Consider the following 13086-nt stretch of genomic DNA (forward strand, 5'->3'; position numbering starts at 1 on the left):
TCTCATTGTTGACCTAGGCATTTACCTTAAACATAGCAAGACTTCTTTTTGTAAGTTGGCCTGCCTTTTCATTCAGTCATGTGATTTTTTTCTTTTTTTTCCTATTTGTTTCTCATCAAAGACCAATCATTCATGCCTCCCCTCTTTCTTTCAGTTGTTACAATTGCCTCAATTGTAAAACCCTTCCCCTCTTTATTCACAAACATCACTAGTGTATGTTTGTAATGTTCATCTATTATACAGTATTTTAGATACAAGAAATTTTGATGTGAGAAAAGGAAGTTAACTCTCTGTTAACTATAGAAACTTAGAAGAATATTGATGTTTTCTTAAGTAACTCAACCAAAGTCTAATTTAGAACTGTTTGGGTTCATACTTAAATAAACTTCAAAGCTAATTGTCTCACTGGTGTTTTCATTTCAGCTTTTAGTAATAATGAGGATTGTGGATTTACGAGAAAGTAAGAACTTAAAAGACTTGCTTTCTTTTTTGATCTCTTGTTCCTAAAATGTATTGAAATAAAAAATGACTCTTGCGGAATTACAGCCAGTCCATTCTTATTTAGAAATGGATGAAGGAAACTGACATGCAGGGGGTTCCTACTGTGCACTGTACATTCTCCTGGATAATAGGTATTAACTACATTTTATAGTTGATTCTAGAAACAGGTTCGCCTGACCCTTTAGATTTTATTGCTGCCTCTATGAAAACACTTGCCAAGTGGAATTTAAAAGCTCATGCAGAGGTGGTAACGCATGTCTAGGATGAACACCATCACTCTCCTCTAATGTAATAGACCCCCTCTTGAGCTTTGCCAGCCTTCTTCCCAACAGAACAAGTGAGAACAAATGTGAGGACAAGGTGACAGAATGAAACAATTGCATGTCATTTCAGTCAGCTCAAATCAATTCAATTCTGATCACATTACTTTTTCCTGGGACGTGAATTAGGATCACCCCACAAGAAATGTGAAGAACAGCATAAAAAGAGTGTTTTCATAAAACTAGTGATTTCTGTCTTGCTCTTTTTCAGATCCCTTGTCAAGCTCAATCCATGCTCCTTCCATGCTATAGCCACACTGGCTCTTTGCTGCTTCTCAAACATATCAAGCCCTATTCTGTTTTAGGGCCTTTGTTCTAGCTCTTCTCTCTCCTTGGGAAAAAAATATCTCCCCATTACCTTTAGATAGCCAGTTATGTATTACTAATCTGACCTCAGCTCATAGTGTCCTTCTTAGAGAGGTCTCTTCTGGTTATCCAACTGAAGTTGCTCCCTGCTATATTACCACTACTATTTTCTTCATTGCATTTTTCACTACCTGAACCATCTTTTAAGTTATTCATTTACGAACTCATCAGCCATGTGCTCTAGTAGCACAGAGTATGCATCTATCTTGTTCAGCACCTAGAATAGTGCCTGAATAGTAGCAATGATACATATTTGCTGAATGTGTTGACTGGGTTATTTTCTTGGACTCTCACCACCCAGAGGGATGCAGTGTGAGGCCCATTCAGACTCTGTCAGTCCCTAGTTGTGTCACTTCAGAGATGAATTTAATTTATTTCATGCCCCATTTATAGATACTCTCTACCTCACATAAGACTTAAACAAGATAGTATATGAGGCAATGTTTAAGCCTGAAAAGACCAATGTAATGTGAAGTAATGCTACTAAAGGGGCCGGGATGCACAGCTTAAGAGTCAGTACTGGGGCCTGAGCTAAGTACTTGCCATGCTTTGTGCCACTTAATCCTCACAGCAATCTTACTTGACAGATTCTTTCACCCGGGTATTACAGATGAAAAAACTAAGAATTAAAAGCAATAATTAATCTATAGTTGCTAAAGCTGGACTCATGCCCAGCTCTGTTTGTCTCCAAAGCTCAACAGCCAAAGCATATGGAATTCTATCTCACAAATTTACATAACCAGTATTTTTATGTGCCAACTAGTGTTAAATTGATTATTTAATTCATTCTTTTATTTCTTTTCTTTTTAAAGATCCTGATGAATTTGAGCAAATATATGAGCCTTTGGATGTCAAAAGTAAAAAGATTCATGTAGTGGACAGTGGCCTCACATTCAACCTACCATACCCCTTGATCCTAAGACCCCAGAGGGGAGTTGATCTCATCATCTCCTTTGACTTTTCTGCAAGACCGAGTGACTCTAGTCCTCCATTCAAGGTAAGGAGAATTTAGATAGCATTCCTACCATGTTCTTTTGCATGCTTCATAGGTATCTTAGTCCTCTTGACCCCTGTTTTTTATCCTTTTAGTGTATTTTCTACATTATCATGAGTAATATTTCTAAAACACAGATGTGATTCAATCACTCCCCTGCTTAAAGAAACTTTTAAATGATTCCCCATAGTCCTGAGCAGGGCCAGAATAATGCAGTGAATTGAAAGTTTCAGGAAGGAAATTAAGGTGAGGTCTGGGAGTTAGCAGGTAAAAATAAGTAGAACCATGCATGGGGCACGTCTACTGTGAGAAAAGACATAAAATAGTATCTTGAAGATTCAGCTATGATATAGTGGGAGGAGGATGAAAACCCAGGAAGGTGTGCAGTGTTATGAAAACCAGTTGAAGATACTTAACAGCAAGTGAGTCTTTGGGGACCCAGACAAGAGCAGCTTCAAGGCTTGTGAGGGCAGAAATTACGCTGCAGTAATTGGAGGATGCGTGGACGTTAAGGAAATGGAGACACTTCTTCTATAGACTGTCCAGGGAAGAAGGAGATGGGGAATAGGAATACTGCATGTGTGTGGTGGGTGGCTTGTTAAGAGACTTGAGCATGTTTAAAGGCTGATGGCTAGGAGCTGTAATGAAGGTATTATGGAGAATGGAGAGGTGACATTTATGATAGAGTCACATCCCTAGGAGGTTACAGGGATGAAGAGTGGATAGGAGACACAAAATGCAGGTGGAGAGAAGTATGGAAATGTCCATATTGGGTCAAGAGGCAAGGGGGGAATAACGGCTGTGGATGGAGTTTTTTTGTTAGGCGTGGGGAAGGAAAGTTTAAAAAGTACCCATTGACCTTAACCAGTGATACTGTAATATCTAGGTATGGTAGCAGGGGTGACTGCACCTACCATGGTGAGCATTTAGTTTGTAATTATCAAGTCACTATGTTGTGCTTCTGAAACCAATGTATATTGTAATGTCAACTATATTCCAGTAAAAAAAGAAAAAAGTACTCATTTAATGACTTCTAAATTGTATAGTGGTTAGGACTCAGTTTTATCTTTTGAGAGTGAGAGGATGGGGATAGTGGAGCCAGGGATGTGGGAGAAATAAAAGTCTGCCTTTGTGAAGAAAGAAGTCGTGAGCAGGCAATACAGAAGGGTTGCTGGGCGCGCTGTGGCCTCACCCATGTAAAATGTCCTTGTCCCCTTTGCCTGAATCCCTCCAGCTTTCTTTAGATGCATCCTATGTGTGACCTTTCCTGACCGCCACAGGTGTAATTTCAGTACAAAGGATTTAGAAAATTCTAATTCAGCACTTTTTATCATAGATTGCATTTATTTACATATATACCACTTCTACTGTCTGTGAATTTCTTGGGGACTACATTATTTTATGTGTATGTGTGTTTGTTTTGTTTCAGTTATTTGGTTCTAATTGCCATATAAGTGCTGACCAAAATTTATGTATGTAAGACATTTTTTTTGTGGGTGAATGAATGAGATGCTATGAGAGAGATGGAGCTGTCCTCCCCATCTCATAGCTTAAGAAGGGGAAACTCACAGAGATCAGGTGAAATGATCCATGAGCTCCCAACCAGGAAGAGTCAGTGATAACCCAGGTCTTCAACATCTGGTTTCCTTTCTATTATACTACAATTAAATGGCTCTCAGGACTAATAATGGCTATAATAATAATGGTGAATAGATATATATATATATCCTTATATTTTAAAAATGCTTAAATATTTGATCTTTTCATGAGGATTGGTGAGATAAGTGATCCCATCATATCAACAAATTAACAAATTAAATAAGATAATGGGTGAAAGAGCATAGCCCAGGAGCTGGCTGGGGAAGTGCTGGTTAACAAGTAATGGGGCTGGACCAGATTCTAAGGCTCCAGAGTGAGAATCAAATGTTCCTCCCCTCTGCTGGCTGCCTTCCTTTACACACTGTGCAGGTACATTTTTCTGTGCTGTGTGCTGTGTGCTGTGTGTAGCAGTTGATGGTAAAACATGATTCTCAGACTCCATAACATTTTTGCTTTGGGGGAAAATACTTTTATATGTGAGTTATTTGGAAGAAAATTGAGAAACTTGTGATTAGTTATTCGGGTTTATATAAGTACATATATTACAGGAGATCCATATGTGACTAGATTGGTGCGTCCTGGAGTAGATGAGCAGGGAAATAGATGGAACGAGGTGACAATGGCAGAGGAGCAATGAGCACATAGGAGGAATGCAGGATCTGATTACAAGGGACAGATATTAAGCTCCTGAAAGGAGGGCTTTATAGAAGAAGCATTTGAGTTTGGATCATAGGAAATAGAGAATCAGTGAAATGTTTCCAGCAGACAAATGACTTCATGAAACTGGAATTTTAGGATGACTAGTCTGACAGTGGAAAGTAATATGAATTGGAGAATGGAGGGTCAAAGATTAAAATTAAGAGGTATTTGCTGTAATCCAAGCACAGGATGATAAAGTACTGTGCAAGGGTGAGTCTGAGAAAACCAAGAGCAGGATTTGATGACCTAAGAGCAGTGATGGGGAGGTGAGTTTCAGTGGGTCACTCCAAGGTGATAACATAAAAGCTAGTTGTGGAGCTCCATGGAAGAAACTGTATTATTCATTTAAGCAACAGGAGTATAAAATGTCAAAGATGTTGTTTAATATATGAATCAGAGCCCTACTACCTCAATGAGTTGATATTGCAAAAAGGTTTTAAAATATCATTTTGTAGCTCTAAAAAGTACCATTGTACTTTGTTGTAGTTTTCCAGTGCTCTTTGATTCATTGTGTCTAATGAAGAAGACTATACACTCACTATAAAAAATTTGGAAATTTGGAATATAAATCAAGTGCTTCTGCTATTCATAGACAACAGCTGCTGCTATTTTCTTTTAGTATTTTATCTTAGCCTCTCTTCACTTTGTGCTTGTGTGTGTGTGTGTGTGTGTGTGTGTGTGTGTGTGTGTGCGAGTGAACACCAGGGTCATATAGTTTTGCATTCTGCTCCTTTCAATTCTAAAATTATATTTTGAGCCATTTTCCCATGCCATTTAATACTTTTTAAAAACATAATTATAAGCACAGCATGGTATCTCTGTGTGACTATGCAAGAATTTCTTTAAAAGTTGTCTATACTCTCAACTTTTAGATAATTACTATCTAGTCACTTTTTTTCTTTTTGACCATGCCCCTACATGAATCTTTAATCACACTTTTTAATATTTTCTTCGGTTCGCTTCTTAGATGTGTCTTAGTTTATGACTTTTAGCAAGTATTTCCAGATTGCTTTCCAAAAATCTGCCCTAATTTACATTATTATATCAGATTGTATGTGTGAGCCCTTGTTTTACATGGCTTTGCTAACATGAAAAGAAATATTAAAAACAAAGTTTAAAAAATTTACAGTATGCCAAAAAGAAAAAGAAACACAATTCGGCTTCAATTTTCTTCCTTTGCTTGTGAGATTAGTTTGTCATCCTTATGGTCTATTCATGTTTTAAATTACTTTTAGTTAGATTATTAGTGTTGCTGTTACTCATTATTATTTTATATCTTAAGGATATTAAAATTTGCCATATTTTTGCAAATATGATCTAATGAGTCATTTGTATTGGTATTTTTATTTCTGATGACTTTAACATTTTAAATATCTTATTGGTGACTTCTTCCATTGCTTTTATTCTTGAAATTCATACTTCCTATCAAGATTTGTTACATATAGATTGATGTTTTCCTTTTTATGATACCTTTTAAAACATTTTAGCTCATTAATTTTTTTTAATGTACTGAGTGTTTAACACAATCTTTCAAAGATTTTTTTAAACATTTTTGTGATGCATCCTTTATCATGTACTATATTATTATTATAGAATGTCAGGATCTGTTTGGTGTTATTCGGTATATTCCATTGGTCCACCTGATAATCTGACAGTTCTGATCTCAGTACTACACTGTATTGTAGTAACTGTGGCTTCAATATATATTAATATCTTAGTCTACAATCACTGCAGTCACTATTACATACATAAATATGAATCTGCAGACATTTCTAGCTGTGCATTCTCATAGATATGCTTTAGCATTATTTTATCAATTCCCTCTTTCCCACCTCTCTCTATGTGTGTATATATCTCCTTTTATTATTGGTTTGGTATAACATGAAACCTTTCACTCTGGAAATAGTGAATTATATTTTTAAGGATTTCATACAAAGGAAATTGCAGTATATTATATATAAAACACATTTTTTGTCTCCAGAAATGATCTTCAACATTCAAAGTGAACAAAATGAACTTTTCGGGCTTATTTGGGATATCAGAAACAATTTTTTAAAGTTAATGAGTGTTGTTAGGATTGCCATTATAAAATCATGCATTTCTGGACAGATGTAAAAGATTGCCCAAATATAACTTTTAAGTTCATAAAGGATATTATGATGCCATTTTAATTAAAAAGTAAAGCATAAATGCTGAGCAAACAATTAGAGCCATTACCTTTATTTCACAATTACTGATAAAAGCATTTCCTAAGTATAGTCGTGAAATCTCAGGTTTTGTCAAGGAACTATGAAATGATGGCTGTCATGGCTTTTGGTAAAGGCAACCAGTTTGTATTACATCTGTATTATAAGTGGCCTTGAAAGTTGATGATGTCAATGTCAGTGATACTGGAGATGTTTTGGGGTTCTTCTTAGATTAGTAGGCACACACACTAATAATAGTCCAGATACAAAGAGCCTCATGATTCTAAGTAATATTTTTAATTAATTAATTTAAGAAAAGCAGTTCTGTGTTTCATTTTGTCAAGTTTCATTTTGTTAAGTCTTCAGTAAACTTAGATACATATCATGCAAATTTAGTTCACCACTGGGGCACATCCAATGAGAAATCTAACAGGATTTGTCTTTATTGGTAGTCCAGAAAACAATCCAGGATCTTCATATTCAAGTCTGTAAAATAAATAGACTGAATTTCTTAAAGAATGGCTCTTTTGAGAATCAAGCAAAGAATATAGGAGATTTCTGAGTTTCCTACTGGATATTTTTGTTTCCTTTACCTTACTAAATTTTATGGTGAGTAATAGAGTTATTATTGCCATAAATTATGTTATTTTATATTGTATTGCCATATATTGGACATAAATCTAGCTTAGTTTTTTAGTTCTCTTTTAAATGCTTAATGCCCATAAGTCAGAGCAATGGGTTCATTCTATTAAAAATAGAAGGAAAGAAAGAATGGCTATCAGAGGAGGGATGGAGGCGGCAGGTGATACAGGTGAAGGGGGTTAAGAGACACAAACTTCCAATTATAGAACAAGTCAGTCACAGGGCTGTAATGTACAGCACAGGGAATATAGTCAATGTTGTAATAACTTTTCATAGTGACAGAGGGTTCAGAACTGGACCTATGGAGGTGATCATTTCATAATATATAAAAAATATCAAATCTTTATGTTGTAAACTTGAAACTAATATAATATTACATGCCAACCATAACTCAGCAACACATATAAAATGAAAAGAATGAGGAAAGAAGAAAAGAACAGAAGGCAATGAAGGAAGGAGGAAAGGAGGAGAGAAGAAGGGAAAATTTGAAATGAGCCTGTTTTTCAAAAATGATAGAAGTAACCCGTCTAAATGAACTTTATCTTTCTGTATTTCACTCCAGGTCAAAAGTCCATTTAAACTCACAAATAACAGAGAAAGAATGTGTATTTTTCCACATAAACCTCATTTATTTGTCAACATTAGGGCACGATCCTCATTTTAGAACCTCTGCATAGGAATTACTTCTGACTTTTAAGCTGGGTCACACCGTCATGGCCAAAGCGGTCCGAGTGTTAGCTTTGGGGGCATCGACTCACCACGGCCAATGAAGGGAGCTCCGTGTTACCAAACGTAGCATTTCTAGACTTACCTCTTGCATCAGTTCCCTGGGGCTGCCATAACAAATCACCACAAACATGGTGGCTTAAAGCAGAAATGGATTTTCTCAGAGTTCCAGAGGCCAGATGTCGAGACCAAGGTGTCCCTGGGGCCACACTTCCTGCAAAGGCTCTCAGATTCTTCCTTACCTTTTCCAGTTTCTTGTAGCTCCAGGATTTTCCTGGCTGGTGGCTGCATAATTCCAGCCTCAGCCTCTCTCTTCGTGTCATCTCCTCGATGTGCACATCTTACAAGGACATCTGTCGTTGGATGTACCCAAATCATCCACGATGTTCTCATCTTCACATCCTTAATGTAATTGCACTTACAAAAACCCCTTTCAAAATAAGGTTATATTCGGCGGTTCTGGAGAGGTTAGGGCATGGACTTATCCTTGGAGGGCCACCATTCAACCTGCTATACTTGTGTTGGTCATTGAGGATCAGATATCTTCTTATGAGTAGACATAATCAACATCAATTTCTCCTTCCATATTCTTGTGAATTTACAGTAAACCCTTAGTGAAGAATTAACAAGAACTGCAAAGTGCTATGAAAATTCCATACACTATTAGACATGGAAAATTATTTTTATGCCTATTGAATTATAAAGGCCTTGGGTCCTAATGCCAGCATGGTTCTTATTGGAAGTGATGATAAACGTAGCCTCAAAAAATAAATTCTGAATTATAGTTTCTATGCATTATATCTTGAATTTTGCTTCCATGACTTTTTAAGATTCCATCAATTTATTTACATATCTGTTTATACTCCACACCTCTCCCCAACCTAAAAGATAGGTTTTAAATATTGAGAAACACCTTAGAAATCACATATATAGGTTTGTACAAAGAAAACATTCATTTCATCCAGAGAATAGCTCATTTGTTATGTATATTAATGTATTTGTATGTATTCAGTAAATATCTATCTACATATAAAAACAAATCAAACGGCACATATATGCCACTCACATTAAAGTCTAAATATATTTCTATATTATGTATTATTTAGATTGTTTTTCCTATCCCTCAAGATGTTTTACTCCTCAAAAATGACCAAAAAACGCCTTAACAAAATATAGCTTAGAAGCAACTGTCAAATTTTTATCTCCACCGAAAATCCTTTCAATTAGTACTATGTGCATTTACCGTAAATTAGCCTGGAAATCTCATGTATCTGAGGCATCAAACAGCAGCCAAAATGGATGGTTAGACTAGGGCACATTGCTGGCATATTGCTATCATTTATGGAGCGGCAACTTTTGCTCACTGAATTCTTCTAAAATGCTCTTTCAAACTCATCTGCTCTTCTACCAGCCTGTGCCACCGTTGCTCAGTCTCTACAAACAGAGAAACGAGACATGAGAGGGGAGGTGGTTTTTCCATCCTGTAATCAGTCTCCACAGTCTTCTATTTTTAATCTTTTCCACATCAGGATCATATAAGGAAAGGGAAAGTTTGCATCGCTTCCTGATTTCAGCATGCTGTATCTCTAAAAATAGCTCGGTCTTCTATCGCATGCAATTCCCTTTTCCTCTCCACGCATCCACGCATCATCAGTCACCCTCTTGAGTCATGTTTGTAAACACTAGAAAGCTCTTTTCTCCTTGTTCCACACAATTGATTCACAGTGTGGACTTTTGGTTTTATTTTGATGTTGAATAATCTTGAATGAATAATTGTGAACAGCGCTAGACAAGAAATTACAAGCTGAGTAATTCAACTGAACAGGAGTTGAGTGGGTGAAGGGAGTTAGTGATAAGGCTCCTCAAGTTTCAAACAAGAAATTATTCATACATATGTAGGATTTTCAGTGAAGCATAATCATATTTAGCTTAATAATTTGTGGAACAGATGCTTTTAACATACCTTGAATCCTGTGTTCTCCCAGATTGCTATTTCTTGGTAAATAGCATTGAGAGTTGATCAAGTTGAAATTCACAACATTCCAGAAGCATCAAGAACAATGAAAGTTCAGGGAAAAGTATATTTTTCTCTCAGTTTAAGGTGCTATTTTAGAATAATTTTTTTTAATATAAATTACTGAGTTAAAAAAATATTATCTCATTTCATCCTCACAGTAATTTTCAGGAAGAAAATAGTATTAACTTTATTTCACAGTGGTACAAAGTGAGTTGATGAGATAATAAGTAACAGGTGAAATGCAGATAAATGGAATGGGGAGCCTCCTATTTCAGGTTTGGAGAAACACCTGGTCCCTGTTTGTATCTATTGAATAAGTATCTATCTATATATAAAAATAAATCAAACGGCACATGTATACCCCTCACACTCATTCGTTTGTTCTTACCTACTATCCCCAAGGTGCTATTAGGGAGTTATTATTACTGCATGCTTCAGCCCACAAAATAATTTCTTCCCTGTTGAGCTGTGGGACTAAGCACTTTGTCTCACAACACCCAGCTAGCAAGGCAAGGGGTCTGTGTTAGAGCTGGGCCTTCCAGGCCGCACAGCCCAGGCATGAAGCCATCCGTCACATTCCCTGCCTCTGCACTCTAAGATCCATTATTTTTCTCTCCCATTGATTTGTAATCTCCAAGGATTGAAGGACAGTCTCTCTGTCATGCCTAGAGCATAGCAGATGTCCAGTAATAAGTACTGCATGAATTAATATACACACTGAGGAAACAGTCCTGGTATACTGCAAACCTCATGAGGAGTAAGTGCTATTTTCAAAGCATTTACCACAGTTTTAAAGCTGAGGGGTTGTTTGATCACTTTCTCACCCACCAGGCTTTAAATCCCATGACAACAAGAGTTTTACTCAGCACTATGTCCCCACCACCTCGCGTGGAGCTTAGATCCGCAACCAGCGACTATCATCGATTGAAAGGATGTGATGACAAGAACAGTTAAAAAACTTAAGATTGTAATGATCATTTCCCTAAAACTTCCCCTCTTTAGGAATTTCCTTGATGTCATTCCTCTCTCTTTTCCTTTTTCCTCTTATCTTTCCCCACTCTTCCCCTCCCATCTCTTTCCTCTCTTTACTGGTATTTATTTACCAAACATTTGTATAGCATGTAATATGTAACAGGTGCCATTCTAAATAGCGTGCAAATATTAACTTATTCCATTCTAATAGCAACCTCATGAGATGTGGATTATTGTTGTCATCCTTATGTTATATATGAGGACACTGAGTGTGGAGACATTAAGAAATGTGCCAGTCATTCCAGAGCTCACACAGACCCCACAGTCTGCATTCTTATCACTGTGGTAGCCTGCTTCATGTCTGTCGTACTCCCCCATAAGCTGCATATAAGTAGAAATAAGCCATATTCACAGTACCTCTCCATATTGATTTATATCTCTAGTTTGCATGTAACATTCTGTGTGTATTTGTGCTTACCCCGCTGTGTTAGTCAGCCTTGCCGCAGAAACAGACCTGAAATCTCAGTGGCCAAAAGCGAACATATTTCTTGATCACGTTACATGTCACGTTACACGTGCGTCTGTCCATGTGTCTTCTCATTCTGTGGGGTATGGATTCCTCTTATGGGAAAGGAGCTCACATTGTAGAAATAACCACACAGTCTGCCATGCCCGTTAAAAACTGGTTCCTTGCTGTGGCCCGTTCTTGGCCGCTACACATTTGATAACAGCATGTGGAGGCCAGAGGCCAACTTCTTTTCATAAATAGAAACAAAAAATGCTGATTCAAAATATTTTTCGTACATAAATTTCATTAACCTTAATTTGTTGTGTAGCGAAGATATAGGTAAAAATTCAGTAATGAGTGTTCTTTATTCAGCTTCTTTCGATTCTTTGCCCTCTAAGGGTTAAAAAAAAAACACATTCACCTGGTTTATAAATACCCAGAACCCATAATATTCTCTTTTTGTCTACCAATTACTTCAATATAATTTCGTTCAGTTCTGCTTACCAATAAATTTATATGCCTCCTGTGGAGCTAGCCCTGCACAAAGGATTAACATAACAATTGTGACTTTGTTTATAGGGTACTTTTACATATTTATGGAATTAATGAGCTTCTTGAAACAGTCATTACTCATCTTAGCGAGGAAACATGCTGCTACTGCAGAGTAAACACCTCATGCATGTTGAATGATGGCCAGACCAGCTGATCAAATGAAGACTGAAAGTTCCTAAATAAATCTTCCCCCCTTTCCCATAGGAACTTCTCCTTGCAGAAAAGTGGGCTAAAATGAACAAGCTCCCTTTCCCAAAGATTGATCCTTATGTGTTTGATCGAGAAGGGCTGAAGGAATGCTATGTGTTTAAGCCCAAGAATCCTGATGTGGAGAAAGATTGCCCGACCATCATCCACTTTGTTCTCGCCAACATCAACTTCAGAAAGTACAAAGCTCCAGGTATGTTGGGAATAAGTTATGTTCCATAAAGCAGGGATCTGCTAATGGAGCAAGACTGATATTCATCAGCTGGCTCATAGTGGCATTTGCTATACCAGCTATTACCATTTTGAATGCTTCCTTACCTGATAAATAGCTGCTATCCTGAGACCCTGTGTACTCTCTCTCTAAGATCCTCTGAGTTCTTCACAACCCAGAAACTGAAGGGATAACAACTACCTCAGGAAAACTCGCTGGGGCTTTACTCCATAACCTGGGATTATGTCTGTTGACTGACTGGTGCCCTTGTCATAGGAGTTGTTAAATATTTTGAATTATCACCTGCTAGGAAATACCAGGAAATGGAATAGAACCTATGCTCCAGAATCATCTTTCCCACTCACACAGAAAGAGGCAAGGGATCTGGGGTGTTTGTATCTGAACCCCCTAGAGTGTTTGGTTGACTGCAGCCTGGGGCAAGCATTATTTACCAGAATTTCCAGCCTAATGAGCAAAGCAGTCTTCCGCTGTTGCAGAGAGAAAGAGAAAGCCCCTTAGGCACAGAAATGCAATATGGCAATTGGGAATTGCTCAGCCAGAACACAGGAATCCTCACCCAGGGATT

General features: G+C 37.2%; 1 protein-coding gene across 2 annotated transcripts in view; it reads left to right on the forward strand.

Moving 5' to 3' along the window:
- PLA2G4A (phospholipase A2 group IVA) overlaps positions 1 to 13086 on the forward strand; it is a 140428-nt gene that overhangs the window by 108967 nt on the left and 18375 nt on the right. For both annotated transcript variants that reach the window (XM_036912542.2, XM_057507962.1), the window contains 2 exons: positions 2000 to 2184; positions 12287 to 12482. In XM_036912542.2, coding sequence (XP_036768437.2) covers positions 2000 to 2184; positions 12287 to 12482 — 381 coding nt within the window. The remainder of the gene's footprint in view (positions 1 to 1999; positions 2185 to 12286; positions 12483 to 13086) is intronic.

This window comes from Manis pentadactyla, chromosome 9 (assembly GCF_030020395.1).
Source record: "Manis pentadactyla isolate mManPen7 chromosome 9, mManPen7.hap1, whole genome shotgun sequence".
Taxonomy (NCBI): Eukaryota; Metazoa; Chordata; class Mammalia; order Pholidota; family Manidae; genus Manis; species Manis pentadactyla.